At 39.9% G+C, this 23,165-nt stretch overlaps 1 protein-coding gene across 2 annotated transcripts; it reads right to left on the bottom strand.

Annotated features, from left to right (window-relative positions):
- Window positions 1-2,272: 2,272 nt before the first annotated feature.
- On the bottom strand, window positions 2,273-22,872 carry LOC135499780 (serine/threonine-protein phosphatase 6 regulatory ankyrin repeat subunit A-like). 2 transcript variants are annotated; one of them, XM_064790731.1, is made up of 19 exons: window positions 22,832-22,872; window positions 20,314-20,531; window positions 19,864-19,953; window positions 18,702-18,800; window positions 18,074-18,172; window positions 16,771-16,839; window positions 15,145-15,318; window positions 13,812-13,901; window positions 12,622-12,744; window positions 11,923-12,024; window positions 11,199-11,309; window positions 10,187-10,255; window positions 9,852-9,941; window positions 8,047-8,238; window positions 7,014-7,118; window positions 6,220-6,324; window positions 5,370-5,603; window positions 4,435-4,563; window positions 2,273-4,014 (listed from the first exon to the last, which is right to left on the bottom strand). In XM_064790731.1, the coding sequence occupies exons 2-19, from the start codon at window positions 20,341-20,343 to the stop codon at window positions 3,808-3,810; spliced, it is 2,118 nt and encodes a 705-aa protein (XP_064646801.1). In that variant the 5' UTR covers window positions 20,344-20,531; window positions 22,832-22,872; the 3' UTR covers window positions 2,273-3,807. The 2 variants fall into 2 exon arrangements, with proteins under 2 accessions (XP_064646801.1, XP_064646803.1); XM_064790733.1 differs by lacking the exon at window positions 18,702-18,800.
- Between the last annotated feature and the right edge of the window lie 293 nt (window positions 22,873-23,165).

Genomic DNA, 23,165 nt, shown 5'->3' with positions numbered 1-23,165 from the left:
GTAGAGGTGAGGCAATCGCGACCGGATCAAAGTTGAGACAGTCGCAACAAGACCCAATCGGGTATGGAACATCCATTGTCTAGTCAACACGGAGGGAGAGACAAGACAGTCACAACCAGGCTGGATATTCACCCCATCAGCCCTTACTGGTGGGGATGCTATACAACACAAAATGATAATGTTATGGGAATATTTTTGTCTCTTTCTCTCAAGAACAAGCCTTTGACGTCTGTAAATGTCTCGTCCGATACTAAAGAGACAGAAATACTTCCGATACCTGTCCTTACATGGGTAAGAATGGGGTACAACTCAACAATATTATTTCTTGGAGAGTAATAGGATAGTCCTACCCGCGCCGAATTGGGAGAGAGACCTCCACTGCCTTGCATACACAATGATAGAGATGAGACAGCCAAACAAGGATGAATTCGGCCTTGCAAATCCATCGTCTTGCCAATTTAGTGAGTGAGATGAGGCAGTCGCACGGACTTGTTACCTCCACCTTCTTGAAACCGTGGTGAGTGAGTTTTGACAGTCACAACCAATATGAATTTGACCTGACAATTACGTTGTTTTGTCTTCATGGTGAGGAAAACAATACAGTAACAGAAATACAGAATGCAAACCAAATACAACCCTTACTTTGGAGGGATGAAAGGAGGAACACAGAAGATTCAATGTCATAGGAATAGATTATTATAGTGATGGTAACCAATTGTTGTTACTAATAGCAAGGGGAAAGAACGTATAAGCAGCCTCTGTGGGACAACCTAGGCAAGAACAAGAATAATACCCTGTCTCCTGTGGGACAACCTAGGCCATATCAAGAGTAATACCCTTTCTCGTGGGACAACCTTACCCGTCACAAAAGACGGTCACAACTAGAACGAATCGAGCTAGCACCGTCATTTGTGGCAGAGGTGCAGGCAATCGCGACCAGGTCATTTGAGACAGTCACAACTAGACCAATAGGGTATGGAACATCCATTGTCTCGTCAACACGGAGGGAGAGACAAGACAGTCACAACCAGGCTGGATATGTACCCCCATCAGCCGTTAGTGATGTGGGATGCTATACAACACAAAATGATAATGTTATGGGAATATTTTTGTCTCTTTCTCTCAAGAACATGCATTTGAACGTCTGTGAATGTCTCGTCTGACACAGAAGAGAAAGAAAAACATTCGAATTTGGCCTAACACCTACATTGTTTTTGTCATCATGGTGAGAAAGACAATACAATCACAGAAATACAGAATACATACCCAATACAAGCCTTACTTGTGTAGGTTGCCTCTGTGGGACAACCTTGGCCAACTCAGGAGACGGTCACAACCAGAACGAATCGAGCTGGCACCATCATTGGTGGCAGAGGTGAGGCAATTGCGACCAGGTCATTTGAGACAGTCACAACTAGACCAATCGGGTATGGAACATCCATTGTCTAGTCAACACGGAGGGAGAGACAAGACAGTCACAACCAGGCTGGATATTTACCCCATCAGCCCTTAGTGGTGTGGGATGTTATACAACACAAAATGATAATGTCATGGGAATATTTTTGTCTCTTTCTGTCAAGAACATGCATTTGAACGTCTGTGAATGTCTTGTCTGATACTAAAGAGACAGACAGCGGTTCCTTCGTCAATGTGGCCATTCCATAATATAAAGTTGAGGACACTTGCCATAGGCCGTTTTTCTCATTGGCTGCTTGATAACCTCAGTCAATAAGCTATATTATGAAGTGGTTAGCCGTGACATCGATCTTTGATGTTGCAAGGACAGCTTTGTGCTAGTAATGGATTCTGATAGACCAGTATAAGGCCGGGTAAAATGAAAAAGTGTTTCCCATCCCCACCCGCCCCAATTTCTGTAATAGCTAAGCCGTGGACCTCTCTCGAAGTGGTTAGCTTAGACATCGATCTGTATTTGTTATAGGGACAGCCTGGAGCTAGTAATGGATTACGATAGACGGGTATAAGGCCAAGTGAAATGAAATGCGTTTCCCATCCCCGCCCGCCCCGATTTCTCCGATAGTTAACCCTGGGACCTGTCGAAGTGGTTAAAACGTGTTTTCCGGCCCCGCCCGCAGCTTTCTCTAATAGGTAATCGCATTTTTACCGCTGTGGCTGTTCCCCATATTTCAGTGTTTCCATTCAATAGACAGCTAGAAAGACCATGACTTATCAATAGAGGGAAACATGTGCAAAACAATAATGGTTGAGGTAAAACACCAAAAAACGGACACACTCCAAAAAGATAACACTGGTATAGAAGTTAAAAAGAAAGGATTCTATGTGCTTTATTCTCTGAGCTATAACATACTACATAAAAGAACACATCAAGAGGAGCAAATGCATCCTCTTGCAAACAGGGCCTACAACACGACTCCTCCTTACGCATGTTTCCATTGAGGGAGTAAGTATGCATTGAGCGAAATGGCCCGATATTGTCAGGATGGAGCAAATGTTGAGTGCATTGTTCTAATGAGCAAAAATTATCAATTTTTAACAACACACAAATAGATATTGTCAGGATGGAGCAAATGTTGAGTGCATTGTTCTAATGAGCAAAAATTATCAATTTTTAACAACACACAAATAGATATTGTCAGGATGGAGCAAATGTTCAGTGCATTGTTCTAATGAGCAAAAATTATCAATTTTTAACAACACACAAATATCACAGTCAACCAGCTGCTTATACATTGTATATAAAAGGGAAAGGAGAAGACCCGCCTCCGAACAAACAAAGAAGAACATGTTATAGTCTGCACCATTTATACTTGAGTTGGCCTACACAGGCAAACATTTCTATAATGGATTCTATGACAGATCTATGCGATTATCACTAACCATGTTTAATAGCATATAGCTTGTTGTAGATTCTATAATGGGAATTCTATAATGGGATTTCTATAATGGGATTTCTATAATGGGAATGCTATAATGGATTTTATATCGGTGTTCTATTATAGTTCCAATAATGTTATAGCATCATTACGGATTCCATTATTGAAATTACACTGGCTCAAATGCATTATAGATATATACTCTAAAATCTAGAATACAAGGAATGAGACTTCGCCCCCATTCATTACAATGGAGGAGGGATTCTAAAACCTCAATATCAACTCTAAAGAAATGACACAATAGGGTATCTTTTATTAGAAGAAATAGGCCTACTATAACCAGTGATGTTGATTTCGTTTCACTGTCAATGTCAGCCAAGATCAGAGCGTGATTATAACACATGTGACTCCATTTACCCATGCCATTGATGAAAGAATAATACCCGACTTATTCGCCCATCCCCATTCAAAACCATTGCAATGATTGGGGGCAGAGTCTCATTCCTTGTATTCGAGGTTTTAGTGTATATGTGACCCACCACGGCAAAATGGGTGGCATGTCTCACAGAAGATGAGCCTAAAATGACACCAGGACATAATAGAAGAAATTGATACACTCAAGACTTCACAACAGGCAGACAATAGTGAAATGAACAACCAGTCCGTCTCAACCTGTCAAGCCCGAAGCGACATGCGACTCATTTTGCTGTGGTGGGTCACATATATACATTGCATATATTCTATGATGGAAATTCTCAGTTACAGAATTCCTTTGATAGATTCCATGATGGAATCTTTACCTGCGTACAACTACAACACATGAGCATTAACATTCAACGCATGTCTAATAGTAAGGCAAAGATCCTCGTCCGATCCCGACAAAATGTCCACATCTTGAAAGAGTTCTGAACAGGATAGCATTCCAATATCGCACATCCTTTGGCTTTTACAAGAATTACATAGTTTGTGATGAAGCTTCCTTAGGAATCCCAACCCAATACACCGTACTAAACATTTGAAGTTTTTCCTTGCCAGAGAATTGATGCGTTCTTAAATACTCGGACATCCGTAGCCAACCCAGGTGTTCGCAATATTCTGCGGCATTCATCTGGCGATAGGTGCGATGTGTGTCTCCATTTTCGTCAGTTGTCTTTACCCTAATCTGAAAGAGTTAACGCTAAAGGTGAGAAATAGGATTTTTACGAGACATCATAATAGTAGTGTGTCAAAATGACGTTGAAGCTCAGACAAAATGGTCATTATATCTCTGTCACAACACTGCAATACCTCAGTGACAGTTGGCCCCACTTCCGCATGGTTTTATAGAATCTACCATAGATACCAGTATGAGGGGTCATGTATGCAATGTATACCAGCAAAGGGGGCGGGGATTATGTAATCTCATGGTCATCAACCATAGGCCCATCATCGATTCTCTGATGGAAACTGTACTAGAAATAGAATTTCGGACAGGTAATCAGAGAACCTATATTGGAATTGATGAACTCTTTCCCGAATTTTGAAGACTGTTCCTCAAATGGTTTTATACTTTGATGTTCACCCGCAGCATGGTGGGACTCACCATTTCTTTCCTCTCAGTATCAGCACCCAGGAACAACAACTTCTTCGTGATATCTTCATCTTTCTTCTCAATGGCATAGAAAATGAGGTCCTTGAATCCCTTCATTAGCGGTACTCCTCCAGGGTTTAACTGAAAAACAAACCAAACATGTATAAAGGGCAGAGACCTGTATTCATCCACGACCGGAAGTGTGGCACAGTCACATAGAGCTTATCAAAATGTCAAGTTGTGGTAAATACATGGCTGGGATGGACCAAAGTGGAATTAATTCTCAATCTGTGGTTGATTCTTAATCTACAGAGTCAGGCCATCACAGAAATATGCTTTTTGATAATATATTTAAGAAAATGTGGTCTCACTGGTCAGTTTAGAACTTGTACTTTGACAGGGCCATATCAATGCGCCAGTGACGTTTTGATGGATATGGTGCACGGAAATCTCTTTTTCTCAGGCAATCGGTATTGGAATGTTTTTAAACTTTATTATGCTATTGGCAAAGGGTTCTTCTTGACACATATAAAATTTTGTGCAGATTGATTGGTCCAATGTGTACTTTTTTTACCAAAACTTATGCACAACAATGTACACGTAATGCACACAGGTTTTGATAGAGGTCTCTGGCCTAAATATTGGTTTTCACAAAAATATATAAGGTGAGCTTATATATTTTGGTATAGTAAAATAGAGTAGAACCTCTCTATCAAAGACAACTTTGGTACTGACAAATGCTGTCCTTACTAGACAGGTGTTCTGGGGGGAAATTGTATAGAAACAACCTGTTCTAGAACAAAATCACAGTCCCTAATAGAGAGGGTCTCATGCAAACAGAGATGTCTGCAAGGGGAAGTTCCTACGTTACTCTGGCAATTAAAATACAAAATACCTAAATCCTTCCTTATTTCATGAAAGATCTCGGAGCTTAACCCCAATCTCACCTTGGCAGGGATGACAGACATTGGGTACCAAACTCCACGCACACTTTTCAAGAATTCTTTATACTTCTGAGAAGTCTCATCCTTCGACCGAATAATACGCCGTAACGCCTCGTACTTTTTCAAGCAGTACATCTCCATTTTGAGGCCGTACTCCTTTTCCCTCTCTTCCTTAATAAACAATGCTGGGTCATCATCTGTTGCAGTGGGTGCGTAGTCTCTGGGCTTTTTCTGGAACTGAGAAAAAAACGCATGATTATAATACAGGATATGTATTTGTAATATGGGGCCTAATCGAGCAAAGTGGTCAGGAAAAAGTCAATTTCATCAAAATGCTTGACCTAATTGCCGGTCTTGTCTGCGAGTAAAACCATTCATCACTGGCATTCATATTGGTCATAGGTAGCTGCAATCGCTGACGCTTGTCGCAGGCATCAGAAATGACCACTACAAACAAGCAATATTTGTTGCATGGGATCATGGTATCTAAATCTCTCATATGCAGGGCGATTAACCCTTCAGCACTCCAGCGTTTTTAATTATTTTTCCATCTGTTCCTCCAGGAAAAGCCCAAAAATTCATAAAATTAAGCAATTTTAACATGAAATTTGTAGTATTACTCGTCAGTAAACGGATAACTCCTTGACTGAGCAGAAGTTTGGCTCCAAACATCCGACCAGCTCAAGTAGAAACGATGTTTTGATTCAGCATGTTCATGTCAGATGTCACCTAAATCGCGGGCGCCCACGGGCATTTAAAGAAAAAGCTGCGGGGCGTCCATGGGCGTTTGGAGTGCTAAAGTGTTAACCACCTGGTTTTGAGGTCAACCTGAGGTATAGCGAACTGGACTCACCACGTCCTCAGCAGTCTCATCAGCACCATTATTCTTCAAGAGTTCCAGAATCTCCAGGCCACTTTGTCCCAGGCCGTAACCATAATGTAGCGCAGTCCGGTATAACTAGAAATGACAATTTATTGAAACATTAAGTAACGTACACAGGCAGATATTCCTATATAGAATCTATGAAAAATCTATATAATAATAATAATAATAGCTTTATTCACATAAACTAATAGTTTGTAGTGATTACAGAGAAAATTTCAACACAAAAATGTCTTTACCAAATCTGTCTAGAAAATGGTAATCACAAAAGCTATATAGAATTTCTATAAAGATTTTTCATAGAATCTATATAGAATTTCAATATAGGTTTTTTTTATAGATTCTATATAGCAATGTCTTTACCAAATCCATATAGAAATGTCTTTACCAAATCTATCTAGAAAATGGTAATCACAAACTCTATATAGAATTTCTATATAGCTTTTTCATACAAATTTTTATACATTTTTGGCATAGGCTTTCCTTTATTTATAACAGGTCATTTGATTATTTCCTCTTGGCTTTTATGGTCACCAAAACACAGTTGAATTTGGGGTTTTTATTTCTTTACAAAATCAATATAGAAATGTCCTATGTAGGATAGTAAATTTTCTATACAGATTTTTAAACGTGTGCAGTGATATAAACTACGCCCAGGAATGAACTCTGAAGAAAAATCTAAAGACAATTTTGTACGATATTTATCGATAAAAAGTTACAGTTATTTACAGAGACTCAGACCACCTCGGCCCGGCCATACTCACATTATCTCTGCCCATATTGATGAGTCCTGGCTCCTCCTCTAAAAGGAACATGGTGTACTTCTTACTTCCAGACATCACAGCCAAGATGAGGGGAGTGCGACCTCCCTGAAACAAATAAGGCAAATAAAATCAGTTTTAAAAAAACCCCATCATATTCAACAGAAATCGTGGCACTCCTTCAGAACAATGATACACATCTGTAATGACAATAACTAACTAGGATTGTCAGTTGAGTCTTTGCAGACTCTGGAGTCTCCGCCTCATATGCACACAACCATGCATGTTGACAAAAACAAAAAACATCGCACTTTCACTTCAGCGAAGCGATGGTTTATGTGCGAAATACGACTGATCAAGGCAACATAAAGTGTCCAGAAGGGAAGAACACATTCTTGAAACTCAGCTGCTTTAATTCACTGCCGTTTTTTCTTATTTCATAGCCCATAAACTCCAAATATTAGGTTTTATAGAAAAATGCTTCGATGGTGTAGACTAGTCCCTGGTGTTTATCCGTTACGTTCCTCCATATGTGCAGCCAATATGTAATACACATAACGCGGGGCACCAGTCATCGTGCCGGTATGGCGAGGTTTATTGGTTAAAAATGTACATGTATTGCGCTATGCATGCCCATAGCACTTTCGCGGCTGTAACCCAGATTGACTTCTCAGTTCATGGACACCCTCGTTTTATCGATGTTTTGCAATGCATTGCCGTGTTCATGTACATATGAAGCTTTCACCTGGGGACGAGAGTTTGCTGGAATAATTTCTTGAGGAGAATAATACCCTAATACAAAAGTCTCAGCCGATGGCGGAGACTAATTAATCAATTAATTAATTAGTTAATTTTAATAAATTTGCTATGATGTCTTTATAGTGCCCTTCCACTTTAAAAATGAATAAGGTTCAAAAGCGCTCAGAGGCAACTGAAATTCTGGTTTATTTGAGCTTTAATGCATCCAGTTTGGCTCTCAACCCCTCCCTCTCCCAGATACCATCCCCTATATTTTACACCACACTAATTCACCCACCCTATCCTTTGCCCTCAGCAGTTTATCTCTATGTGGGTTCTCCTTTAGAAGAAAACGCGACATTCCAACGTTATTTGTCCAGATGTAGTGATGAAATTGTTTCACGTCGTCAAGAAACTTGGACAATCCCTCCAACCACTTGGTGGCTGTGTCATCCTCGTTCCCAGCCGCATATATTAGAGTATCCTTATACTGAAAAAGAAAATAGACAATAATTATTTTGGTCAAACTCCTCCCAAACGCTTCCGACATCCTGACCACATTCTCATCTTGATGAAATCAGAGATTAATGTTCACTTCTCCAGCCCTGCACAGTGCAAAAGTAATTGCGCCCAATCAGAGCGTCACTCACATTTGAGTCTGGGAATTTCAACAACGTTAAAGGGGTACACCGTTCGTAATAACTTGTGGTCCAGTTAAATAGAAATCCACTAATACACAATGACGTAGTGCAGTTATTATGAATACAGATTTGTTTAAACTAGGTATTCATAGTATTTGTATATCAGTCTACACAACGGCAATGTTGAAATTTGTTTCAACTTGGTATTCATAGTATTTGTATATCAGTCTACACAACGGCAATGTTGAAATTTGTTTCAACTTGGTATTCATAGTATTTGTATATCAGTCTACACAACGGCAATGTTGAAAATTGTTTAAACTTGGTATTCATAGTATTTGTATATCAGACTACACAACGGCAATGTTGAAATTTGTTTAAACTTGGTATTCATAGTATTTGTATATTAGTCTACACAACGGCAATGTTGAAATTTGTTTAAACTTGGTATTCATAGTATTTGTTTATCAGTCTACACAACGGCAATGTTGAAATTTGTTTCAACTTGGTATTCATAGTATTTGTATATCAGCCTACACAACGGCAATGTTGAAATTTGTTTAAACTTGGTATTCATAGTATTTGTATATCAGACTACACAACGGCAATGTTGAAATTTGTTTAAACTTGGTATTCATAGTATTTGTATATTAGTCTACACAACGGCAATGTTGAAATTTGTTTAAACTTGGTATTCATAGTATTTGTATATCAGTCTACACAACGGCAATGTTGAAATTTGTTTAAACTTGGTATTCATAGTATTTGTATATCAGTCTACACAACGGTAATGTTGAAATTTATATTTAGTATATCTTTCCGCAATTGGACATTTTTAAATTCAATTACAAATAAAAAATGTTTACAAACGGCGTAGGCCTTTAAAGCAACAACATATCCAAACTCGCATTTTCACTGGTTGTTTTACATTACCATGCCGACAGAAGACAAAGCACCGTCTCCTTCGAGGTGCGCACAGCAAACCTCGATTCCAAGATTTCTCAGTGCGTTTTGCATTCATACATAACATTAAAAGTATGGTACTGGAACCGAGGTTGTCGGTTAAATCTTGGATGATGACAAAAGGTCATGTTTGCCTGTACTTCCGCTTGAACAGAGAAATATCTCAGGGGTTTGTGTGCACGGTTGTAAACCAAAATTACCCCAGATTTCCTCGGAACGAATATACAGTAGAACTTCCCTTAGCGGACACCTCTCTATTAAGGACAACCTCCCTATTAAGGACACTAGTTTTGGTCCCAAATTGGTTGTTTCCATTAAATTTGACCTCTCTAATCAGGACACCTCTCTATTAAGGACAGCACTTGTCAGTCCCCAGGGTGTCCTTAATAGAGAGGTTCTACCGCATCTGCATTTACAGGACAACAACAGGATATTCATACTTCTTTCGTCGTAACATTTCAGGGAACTCCCATCACCCCATCCATTCCTTATAACGTACCCTGTACTCGAAGTTAAAGTCATCATAATGGCTGACTGCCAGCTCCCATAATGCATCAAGGTCCGTCTTTCGTATTAACTTTATGATCAGCTGAAAAATAGAAGAAAATTCTTCACAACAATGAAAACTGATCGAACTTTGTAAACGTCAAGAAAGATAGAGCTGGCTGGTTTTATTTTGGAGGTGGCCCCCTCTTTGGCCAGAAAGGAGAAGTACATGATGTGCTTTATACCTGTTTCTCACTTCACTGACCTATTCTGCTTGTTTTGGCAGAGGCCTCTAGAAAGATGCAGGGATTCAGTTTTTATATTTGAAGTGTGATATATTCTGCTTACCCTGTCAATGGCCTCCACTGCATATTTCCTGCCAGCTAACTTGGCCACATCTCGAGCACTAGCACCAGTCTACAAGAGAGAGAGATAACATCAAGAATATATCAAGCATATATAAAGACCTTGTCTAGCCACAGTAGCAAGTAACTCCCTGCATTTGTGGACGAGGCATTCTGATTTTATATCTTTGTGGGAAAAGCTGGCGGGAAACCCAGCTGACAAGGGGAATGCTCGTGCATGAATCTTGATTATTGTGCCACAGTGCAGTGAGCAGAATTATCAATAATAACCTCATAATTACACTATGAGATTCTCTATGCCAGAACTAACAAACAAGGACATTATCAGCTCTATTAGCAGTTGTGATGTAATGAAATCTAATGTAATGTAATAGCGATTGTAATGTAATGTAATAGCGATTATAATGTAACGAAATCTAATGTAATAGCGATTGTAATGTAATGAAATCTAATGTAATATAATAGCGATTGTAATGTAATGAAATCTAATGTAATGTGACATCGATTGTAATGTAATGTAATAGCAAATATGATGTAATGAAAACTAATGTAATAGTGATTGTAATGTAATGGAATCTAATGTAATGAGACAGCGATTGTAATGTAATGTTATAGCTATTGTAATGTTATGTCAGCAGAGTACAACCTCTAGAGATGTGTCTTGATTAGAGAGGTCAAATTTAATGAAGACAGCCAATTAAGGACCAAACCGAGTGTCCTTGATAGAGAGGTTGTCCTTAATAGAGAGGTGTCAGCTAAGACAGGCTCCACTGTAGGAGGAAACTGGAGACCCCGGAGGAAACCTGCGATGTCGAAGAGTGCTGCCCTCTCTTTCACATGAGTGACTAAACCCCCATACTTTGCAAAATGTGACGTTTCCCGTGGTTTAAATGTCTACTGATGTGGACCAGATTTTTAAAAAGACAATCTGTCTACAAATGATATTGGCCAATATGGCGACATGTTGGTCGGACACTGTACCAGTGAACACTTACGTGATCCCTCTCAGCAATATTGACCCCATGTTCTATGAGGAAATCAACAATGTATGGCAGCATTTCATCGCTAGCTTTATCAACGGCATAGATTAAAGGTGTCCGCCCTCGCTGAAATAAACAATTTTAAAGAAAAAATATAAGTTATCCTCGTGAAGTTTAAAATCAGTTGGACAAAACTCTGGATTTTAAAAACCAAGTCATTACCGGAACCCTTCCTCAACATGAACTGATTTCTCGAAAGATCATATCACCTTTGCAGTAATTTTTAAAACTTTACACAAATCTTTTACAAAATTCATTTCTTTTTAATAAGGTATTTCTATGACAGAGTTAAACAATGCTTTTGAGTGAAATCCTGGGCGTGCCTGGCAGAGCCTCTTTTCCTGACAAGTACTGTAAACCGCCAAATATTCACGGGCATTTTATATTTGCTGACTTAACCCCGGTTCGCAATGATCAAAAACAAAAAACAATATTTTGCTATTAGCAAAATCTAAAAGAATTTTGTAATTCAACAAAATAAAAATCATAACAAATTCAAAATTTTTTCAGAAGTTTTGCGAAACATAAAAATGTGGCAGTTTACATTATGAAGATGTAACATCATTTCTATCAAAGACTGGGTTTCACCTTTATACATAATACATGTACCATCCTGAAATTGTCTTTGATGTCAGAGAAAAACCCCTGTGGTGTCATCACTTATGTTCTGTAATCTTACCTCATCTTTAGCAGTGACATCTATTGACGAGTCAAGTACCTTCTCCATAATCTTTGTCTTGAGCCCAGGACGTTTTCTTATCACTTCAAAATACATCGGACCCTGGAACAAAATATGATTGAGATGACTTGAAATAAGAATTTGAATAATGCAGCTTTGCTTTACACAACTGATTTTGAACTATACAGCGCTTTACACAACTGACTTTAAACTATACAGCGCTTTACAGATTTGGCTTTAAACTATACAGTGCTTTACACAACGGACTTTAAACTATACAGTGCTTTACAACAACTGACTTTAAACTATACAGCACTTTACCCAACTGACTTTAAACTATACAGGGCTTTACACAACTGACTTTCAACTATACAATGCTTTACACAACTGACTTTCAACTATACAGTTTTACGCAACTGACTTTAAAACACAACTAGAGAGCTTTAAACAACAAACTTTAAACTATACAGTTTCACACAACTAACTATAAACTATACAGCTTTAAACAACTGACTTTAAATTATAGAGTTTTACACAACTGATTTTTAACTATATAGCTTCACACAACTGACTTTGAACCATAGAGCTTCACAAAACTGATTTTGAACTGAACAATCATACTATAAACAAGAACGTTTTTTGGAGAAAATGCCTTCGTTTTTCAGGGTCAGAAAAAATTCCCTGACAGGCTTATCTTACCTTGAAGTATTTCTTAATCCTGACCCAAAGGTTGACATCAGCACCAGCTTCACAGAGCGCAGTGACGTAATCAAGGCGGTTACTGTCAATGGCGCACTGCAGCACATGTTCTGGGCCAACACCCTACAACAGAAATAAACAATTTATTAGATAGTAAGGTAAGGTGGTACAATTAAAGCCTCACTGCACATTACGTGTGCAACAGCTGTTTTCTTATCTGTAGGACTATAACTGTACCACTTTACGTTACATGATTCAGTTTAACAGACAATAATAGATTGAGCCTTGCCGCAAGGTTAGGTGGCAGATTGGCCTATCCAAAAAAATTCTCTGTTCCCAGAGACTGATCACCCCGACGGAAGGAATCAATGCCAGAGTGAGATGCAGATAATAATGACAAAAATTGTCAACTCCCCTTTTGTAAAGTAATCTTTTTAATGGTCTCTTGATTGTTCTATGCTTGTCTCTGCCCAGAGGACTGGTGACACCTTATTCCATAGGTACCGGGCCGCAGCAGTAAAAACTCTGGGAGCCTCCCAGATTCAATCCCTTTGAGCTTTCAGTAGATAACTCCAGAGAACGCTCTGGTGAACCTTTGTTGGGGGAGTTGCAAGAGTTCTGATGCAGGACCCACCACACCGGAGACAATTGCCACTCACATTCACACACTAAACCTGCTCAACTTTCACTGAGACTTTTAAGGGACAATATAGGCAGCTAGGCAGGCAAGAAAAAGTTACACAAAGCCACCATTAGGGGTCTCTCACATCTCATAGTACGTCGAAATGATTCACGCTTGTACGAGGAATATATTAGTGCTGAATCTGACATGACCTAGGGCCCTTACTGTGTATATTAGTCACCTGAAGATGGCCAAATTAGCCCCTCTGCTCCTGTCTATAGTCCCCCTTTAAGGCATTAAACTTGTTCTGTTAGTCAATTTTATGGATAGTCCTCTTCTTAAACTTTTGTTTGTAACATAAACAAGAAGAAGAGGACTATCCATAAAATCTATGGACATTCCTCTTCTCAAACTTTTGTTTGTAACGTAAACAAGAAGAAGAGGACTATCCATAAAATTTACTAACAGTTTATACCCCAACCTCTTAAAGGATGACATTCAAGAACCATTGAGCTAGATGCTTGGTTTTGGTTAACAATGGTATAAGTTACCACAATTGGTCACTTACCATGTTGAGGAAATTAACCCGACAGATGGATTTCTTCAAAGCTTTGAACACTTTTTCTGACTTCTCTTCTTTTACTCCATAAATGCAATCCTGAAAGTCAGAATTGTATGAGACATACTTCATGCAACATGCACATTTTCTGTGTGAATCATGATGAAAATGAAAAAATAGCCAACCAGAGCTCAAAAATGTTCTCAAAAGTGAAGTCCACACACAGTCAAACTATGACGGCTGTGACTTTTATCATTCAAGGATGTCACAGGTACCAATTCACATGCACCAACCGTTTCAAGGATGCCACAGGTACCAATTCACATGCACCAACCGTTTCAAGGATGTCACAGGTACCAATTCACATGCACCAACCATTTCAAGGATGTCACAGGTACCAATTCACATGCACCAACCGTTTGAAGGATGTCACAGGTACCAATTCACATGCACCAACCATTTCAAGGATGTCACAGGTACCAATTCACATGCACCAACCGTTTCAAGGATGTCACAGGTACCAATTCACATGCACCAACCGTTTCAAGGATGTCACAGGTACCAATTCACATGCACCAACCGTTTCAAGGATGTCACAGGTACCAATTCACATGCACCAACCGTTTCAAGGATGTCACAGGTACCAATTCACATGCACCAACCGTTTCAAGGATGCAAAAAATTCACATGCACCAACCGCCCGAGCATGCCAGCCCTATATTGACTTATTGATTTTTATTTGGTTTCACCACAACACAAAACTTCACCACTTCCAAAACCTTCTTCATCTTCGGCTCACTGGTAACACCCTCCTTTTCAAATTCATGTGTCTCTCAGCTACTTCTAGTAATAGCGAGGATTAGCACAATTCGGACTCCCACCCCGATTGAAAATGAAACTCAGAGAGCGAATAGTAGCCACCTATGGATACTCATGAATTAAATGATTTGATGGACGCTAGTCATTGATGAAACACTGTCACTGTCATGCGAGGAAGGATTTGGCGTCTCAAATCGATTGCGCGCATAAACAGCAAATATCGAAGTAATATTCCTATTCGTGCCGATTTCTTACGAATAGGAATACAACTTATATTCATGATATAAGAGCAAAATCGATGAAAGATGCTGATTCTTTTTTCCACATGTGACAGTTTCCAGGAGTGGAAACCATCCATCAAATCATTTAAATCGCGATTGTCCATTGGTTGCTGCTATTCACTCTCGGAGTTTCAGTCAGAGTGGGAATCGGAATGGTGCTAATCCTCGCTAATCATCACGCATTTACCCGATACATTGAAAATGGAGAAGGGCAAAAATACTGAACACTGTAATCATCTTACCAAAGTGTGAGAGTTTCTGTCAATAATGGCGACCATATCGTGGTAACTTTTCTTTGCCGCATACTGCCGTAACGTTCTCCCACTCTTATGGACTGCATCTAACCGGCACCATTTTGAAATCAGCTCTTCGAACTTGGGGATATCGTGTGCATCGACGCATGCAAACACACCAGGCTGAAACATTCGAGTACAACAAATCTAGTTCAAGGCATTGAACTTGATCTGTTGGTAAATTTTATGGATAGTCCTCTTCTTAAACTTTTGTTTGTAACAGAAACAAGAAGAGGACTATCCATAAAATCTATGGATAGTCCTCTTCTTAAAATTTTGTTTGTAACGTAAACAAGAAGAAGAGGACTATCCATAAAATCTATGGATAGTCCTCTTCTTAAACTTTTGTTTGTAACATAAACAGGAAGAAGAGGACTATCCATAAAATCTATGGATAGTCCTCTTCTTAAACTTTTGTTTGTAACGTAAACAAGAAGAAGAGGACTATCCATAAAATCTATGCATAGTCCTCTTCTTAAACTTTTGTTTGTAACATAAACAAGAAGAAGAGGACTATCCATAAAATCTATGGATAGTCCTCTTCTTAAACTTTTGTTTGTAACATAAACAAGAAGAAGAGGACTATCCATAAAATCTATGGATAGTCCTCTTCTTAAACTTTTGTTTGTAACATAAACAAGAAGAAGAGGACTATCCATAAAATCTATGGATAGTCCTCTTCTTAAACTTTTGTTTGTAACATAAACAAGAAGAAGAGGACTATCCATAAAATCTATGGATAGTCCTCTTCTTAAACTTTTGTTTGTAACATAAACAAGAAGAAGAGGACTATCCATAAAATCTATGGATAGTCCTCTTCTTAAACTTTTGTTTGTAACATAAACAAGAAGAAGAGGACTATCTATAAAATCTATGGATAGACAAAACCAGCCCAGGCCTATGTCCTTCAATAAAACCATGTCGTCTTGAAATAATCTACAAAGTGCTAATGGAAAACCAATAGGGTACCAGCAAACTTTGGCCACCGCTACGCGGTGCTTAATGTCACCAGGGTATTTAAAGAAATGAAATTATTACAGGAAGATCAAGTTGCCTGAACCTCGACAGCTCAATTGGTAGAGCAGTGGACCGGCAATCCAAAGATCTGTGGTTCGAATCCCAGTCAGATTGAACTTGATTTTTCTGTACTAATTTCATATCCGTCCTTATATGAACCAACATTAGCAACTTTATCATCGACCTGTTGTGACAGAGATGTGTCGTCAGCTCTGCATGAGTTTTGACATCAACTCTGCATGAGTTTTGACGTCAACTCTGCATGAGTTTTGACGTCAACTCTGCATGAGTTTTGACGTCAACTCTGCATGAGTTTTGACGTCAACTCTGCATGAGTTTTGACGTCAACTCTGCATGAGTTTTGACGTCAACTCTGCATGAGTTTTGATGTCAACTCTGCATGAGTTTTGACGTCAACTCTGCATGAGTTTTGACGTCAACTCTGCATGAGTTTTGATGTCATTTTGATGCATACCCTAGTGAAAATCAAGGCCGCCTATTGGGATGCTATTATACCCTATAAAATAAAATCCAAAAATTTTTTTTCTATCTACCCACCTCGTAGACTTTGTATGAACGTAGCCACCACTTATTTTGAGTTTCGATCTCCATAGCTGTCTTGCCTTCCTGGAAAGAAATACAGGTGCATGCGGTGATGCATTTGAAGAAACAATGATATTCGGAGCCCCAAGTACTGCAGATCCGTCATTTGAAACTCCCCTAGCATACTGGTACCATGGGCATGGCCAGCCAGGGTTTTATTTTGCCCAATACTTTCACAAAGTTCAAGTGATGTCAGAGTATTTGGGTCAAGTGGGGTGCAGCTATATCAAGGTTCAGACATGTGCCTACATGTATATATGATAATAATAATAATAGTCCATATTTATATAGCACTTCTCATTACGATAATACGATGTTAAAGCGCTACTCCCCAAAAGCCTTTCTAAATAGCCACGTTTTTAACTCCCTTTTAAAGGATACAATAGAGACGAGTGAAAGTCCGGTGGCAGCTGGTTCCACAAGCGGGCTGCACCAACAGCAAAACACCTGTCACCATAAGAGGTTCTGGTCCTGCTGATGTGCAGCTTCCTACCGCTTATGGCACGCGTTTGTCTTTGACTGCAGAGATTCCGTACTAGCTACGAAAGGTACGCTGGTGCACTTCCTTGTACAATCTTATGAGTTGTTGCAAGTATCTTAGCACAGAACGGGAGCAATGTGGTCTCTGCGCGTTCTTGACACAACCCTTGCTGCCACGTTCTGCACTCTTTGCAATGGAGCCACTATTATACATTGATCTACATGAAAGTCCGTCAAAAGCAATTCAGATGGCACCTTTATAGGTTTCACAGTATTCTCCATGGGATTTTCAATAGGAGGGGAAGAGAAAGTCCAAGAGAGATTGTAAATCAAGAAATTAACGCTGGCAGCACACCTGGCGCCAACTCTGGCGTCCAGAGGAGTTCGACTGAACACCAACGCTCGCCGCTGAATCGGTAGCACACCTGACTGCTTCTGGCGTTCACCGGAGTCCAAAATCAAACCAGTTTGATATCTGGCGTCGAATGGAGTTTGCCGGCAGCCAGTGGCGTCAAGTCGTAGCACACCTGGGAGTTTTCTGGCGTTCAGACACTGGCGGCCAAAAAAATCCACTGGACGCCAAAGTTGGAGTCAGCTGTGCTGCAAGCTTAATTTCTACGAGGGTGCTGCAGAATTTTTTTGATTGGGCGGAGAACACGGGATTCTGGCCGAGACTGACCAATTAACAGGACGAGGCTTGAAATCCACCTGGAACACTGTACCGGTAAGTCCGTTGCCCAACCAGTAGGCCAACACTGCTTTCAATGCACTCTCTTACCCTATTTTTGGCAAAGGGATCAATCCCAGCTGTCATCAGATCGGAGACATGCGCACACTCATTGCTCAGGGCGCTCATGTGTAGGGGAGTATTACCAGCCTGGAAAACAAATTAATCTTTAATCAATGGAATAGGTTAAAGACACAACAGTCTGAATGTGTTCAAGAATGTGTCATTTGGCCGCAGTAGGTAAAAATCTAAAATCCACTGGCCATGGTGACTGTCAGACAATCCCGAGTTATTTCTAGCCCTATAGATTCATGCACTTGATTATTGGGAACCACGTTGACGAAGACGTCGCGTCATGTCACGTTGCAGTAATGTAAAACCATCAGAGCTGCAATGCATCGTGACGTGACGATGCCCAAAACTATTTGTGCTCTTTCTTTTTCTCTGGGTAAACTGGATGCCTCGAGTAGAGACAGTGCACACATTGTGGGCGAGGACTTTGGTGGCAATGGCCCCAGGTGGAGATTTGATTTTCATATCATGCAGACAGTTGTCTCAAGGAAGAAGTCCACCGGGAGGAGACTGTCCTCACCTGTACGATCTTCGGAACTGGACCAGCTAAGCACAACAAAATATGGAGAGAAAAATTCTCCACACAATTTAAAGAGAATTGTTTTACCTTATTTTGAGTATTGATATCAATCCCCAGAGTTAGAAGGATACTGATAATCTGAGGTCTATATACAGTGCTGGCCAGGTGCAAGAATGTGTTGTTCCGCTGCAAGAGAATGAGGACAGCGATTGTGCACAGAGGAACGAAAAATTTGGAAATAAGAGGATTGCATGCGAGTAGAATTTTCTAAATAAACATCGGCAGGGAAGACAGTGGGATTGAAGTAAAAATAAAAGAAGTCAGGTTGGGTGAAACCTAAATGTTGCAAAAGGTGTGCACTTGAAATAAACACAGGGCTATCCGCATCAGGGATCATGGTGCTGAGAGTAAAAGAATCAATGAAAATGTTGTCCTTAGAACTGCCTTCACTTGCCCCGAAGTGCTTATTTTTTGGTTTGATTTCAAAAGTTCAAAGTTCTGCAGGGAGTTGAGGCAAAGATCCTTTCATTGCTGCTGTCAAATAAATCCTTTTCAGGAGGAGAAAAACACTTATCCTCAAAAATCTCAACTGCCACATCCCTGGTGAATACACAATCATTGACAGTAACTCTAGCACCATTTGCTATGACAAGGTTGTGACCTTTGGTCTGTCTTAAAGGGACAATATAGGCGGCAGCTAGGCAGGCAAGATAAAGTTACACAAAGTCGCCAATAGGGGTCTCTCACATCTCACAGTAGGTCGAAATGATTCACGCTTGTATGAGGAATATATTTAGTGCCAAGTCTGACATGACCCTTTGCCCTTACTGCGTATACTAGTCACCTGAAGATGGCCGAATTAGCCCCACTCCTCCTGCCTATAGTCCCCCTTTAAATTGTTTCTTGATCCTCCTCCATGCAGGTCTCACATGCAGTTCATCGAGTCAGCCACGACAATTATTTTCAAGTCCGTTCCATCCTTCCGCCACCGATTCACCGGCTTTAAACAGATTTGGCGCCAGGTTCAATCAGAGCGGTCTAATCCACAGACTTGGATGGTCAGAGACCCCTCGTTCAACAGTGCTTTAACAGATTTGTAATGATTTCAATGCAACTTCTTGTTGAGTTATCACAATAAAACTGATACTGCCTCCACATAATCATTTTGTTACAATACATGTAGATGGTCGGACTCTTGACGGGGCAAAATTTCCTGAGATTGAGAAACAAATGAGAAATAAGTTTATACCTTGTCTTTAAAAAGGGGGTCTTCACCGTCAGCCAGCAACTGCTTCAGTTCCTCCACGTGGTTGCTTTGGACGGCTTGGCCTAACTTGGTCTGAAATAGTAATAAGATTGAGCCAATTGAAATAGGTGAAAATCGACAAGACACTGCTACACCTCATTTAGATCTAGATAAGCTTCATTTTAAAATTGGAATGATTAGTTTATAAAATGACCCTTGAGTAATTCCAATGTCAAACTTTAGTTGCCCACTGCCGCCTGCAAATTTATCCAGTTCAAACATTATTTTCTTCAGACTGGAGGCAAGAAGCGTCAATTTTCCAACTGGGGCCTAAAATTACAGTGCTAAGGAGGCTAAGCAGACAACACTTAGTTCTAGCTCATTGTGCTGCAACTGTAACCACAATGAACATTCGAGGATACATGCAGGACACTTTAGAATATGAATACTTACAGCCAGCAACTGGCTCATGTCCCCAGCCATCTTTCAGGGTTGATTTTAATCAATTTAATTTCAGGTAGGCCCTTCCAGTAGTGGCCCAGTGTATATGTATCAATTATAAGCTCAGCTGTATTTTCATGGTTTGGTCCATTTCGCCATCGTTCTCACAGAAATATCGTTGAATCAAACCATCCTAAGTTTCGCAGCCTGCAGTTCATTATGAGGTCACCCTGAAAAGAATCATCATCATCATCATCACTACTATGGACGTAACTGCTCTGTCAGTTTAGATTGGAAGACAACAAAACTTCTCCCAAAAGTCGAGATTGATACCGAGTAGGCCTATGTCTTAGCGGACTTTGATTTTGGAATTCTGGAGCGATTATGGAGAAATATATGTTTGATAGTATTGCATTTTGAGGTTGGAAGGGAACCTTATCCAAATGCCTGGATCACCAGTACAAAAGGGCCTAAATTCGGCAGGATAAAAACATGACGGAATTTGATAAAATATTCAAGGAGGCTAGAATAGAATGTGGCCACCAAAACTCAACTTGATAGCAAGATAGTAGTGTCAGCCAGGAGACAGGAGTGATCACTCCCGCTCCTGTAAACTCCCACAATCTTTTGCGGGTGTGATGGACGACTCCTGTGGCCAAAGGTAAAGGCAAAGCGGCGGCAGTTTCAAAGCCGCAAAGGCACCACAATCAGGCTAGATCAACTGATGCATCGTGAATCTCATGAATAGTAGAAGCAGGGTCATACTAATTCCCGACCTACCCCGACTTTTCCCGACATTTACCGACTTGTGGAAAATGCTGCCAAAATATAGTGTATTACTATTAATCATCAGAATATTTATATTTGTACTGTTTACATACATATACAGCACGTCTGTTAATTTCAAGACTTTTGAACGATGCTAAGTTGAGCAAATCAACTCCAATAATTACATCTATTTACCAACCACAATTATTTCTGCAGGTCGGTAATCTTTGTTAGTTGTGGTTGTCGCTTCTTGTAAACTGTACATGCATAGTGCATATGCTCATGTTCGGCCTTGCGGTCGGTAAATAGATGTAATTATTGGAATTGATTTGCTTTACTTAGCATCGTTCAAAAGTCTTGAAATTAACAGACGTGCTGTATATGTATGTAAACAGTACAAATATAAATATTCTGATGATTAATACACTATATTTTGGCAACATTTTCCGCAAGTCGGTAAATGTCGGGAAAAGTCGGGGTAGGTCGGGTCGGGAATCTATACTATAATGCGCGTTGTGGCCGCTAAATAGGAGGCGATTTTTGTTTCAAAATTGGGCCTCGGAAATGCGTCGAATTCTTGCAACTTTTGGCTTCGTAGGTGTGGATCATAAGTAAGAGTGTCACTGAGGGTGTCATACGTCGAATATCTTCGTGGTTTTGGAATAAATAACAACTTTTCAGAGAGCACGTCGACTGGAGAGCTCCGCTCATTCTCAAAAGCATACACAAACTTCACGCATATTCTCCCTGCCACATCAGTATTAGCTTCCAGCACGTATGTAGTGCTATACAACCTGGTCCATGGTGCAGGGTATTAGCAGGGAGATTAATGATTAGTCTGTTCTATTTTAGTTCTATTCGAGAAACACTGACCGGAGTGATAAGGCAAATTCTGCAGGGTGGCCTACCGGAACATGCAGTCAGGGTATCAATAAACAGTTATGCCAGGATGGACAAAATATATGTACAGTGGCCAGCGCTTGCTCTTTGATTTATTCTTTACTGATTGATGTTGTCAGTTTGAATTGCGTTCTGCATCTCACGATGCGCCTGGCTTTGGTCCGACAGTGGCATTGGGTACGGGAGTGGGTAGGTGATATGCCTAATATGTGAGGCCCTTATTTGGAACAGGACCTGCTGTCACTGGTCTCAATGCATTGTGCAAAATAGCGTAGGCCTACTCCAATCAATCTATTGGGGGTTGCATGTAGATAGCAGCAATAAGTCCCTAAATGCAGTTCATTTCGTGTTTAACCTTTAATAAAACTTCAGTAACTTTACAAATTTAATGTAGTTCAATCATCGTGCCCATTTAACTAATGTATATTACATTTCAACTTTGCCCGCTCCATGGGTATATGCTAGTTAGTATAACCGGTATAGAAGCAGCAGTGCAGATAATGTCAGCACAGTAAAAGACACCAGACCATTTTCTACGTCAAATGTGGATGTCAAAATAATGTAACTGCACAAGCTCTGTGGCTGTGTCAAACCTGAAGTACATGTACATGTAGGCCTGCTGCTTCTGTAACACTACTACAGGCTGACTGGTGCACATACATTTGACGGTAGGCCCACTTACACTTTTACAGTACATACAGGAAAATGCATGTTAACTATAAAACCTCAGAAAAACCCGCTTCTATGAATTTTCCACGCAATGACAACATGATGTACCGGATAAGCACAACTTATATCTTTTAGTCATGCTACGTTAATCACTAAAACACATTAAAATCGAAGTAAATCGCTGTATTTTTACCTGATTTCCAACACTTCTTCCCTGCGGCGGCCATGTTTGTTGTCAATGTATACAAACGTGGTTTAACCCTACCCGGATTAAACATGGATAGGTCAACTTTGGCTGTTCCATTTGAATGTTGCCTACCCACTGGGCTTTCCATTGCCATTGTAAATATATTCAATTAATCATTTGGGGTAAAGCGTTTCTAAGTTATATTTGTGAATGACTTACTGGCCATTTAGCAGCTAAATTATTGAGATTAAAAAATAATGCATGTTGAATTTTTTCCATGATTATCTAGAAAAAACACAGAGGGGGTAAAATTCATTAGCTAAATATCTCAATTAATCCT

This window comes from Lineus longissimus, chromosome 15, assembly GCF_910592395.1.
Source record: "Lineus longissimus chromosome 15, tnLinLong1.2, whole genome shotgun sequence".
In the NCBI taxonomy this organism is placed as follows: Eukaryota; Metazoa; Nemertea; class Pilidiophora; order Heteronemertea; family Lineidae; genus Lineus; species Lineus longissimus.
The sequence above is the reverse complement of the archived record's forward strand: the minus strand, read 5'-3'. Positions and strand labels throughout refer to the sequence as shown.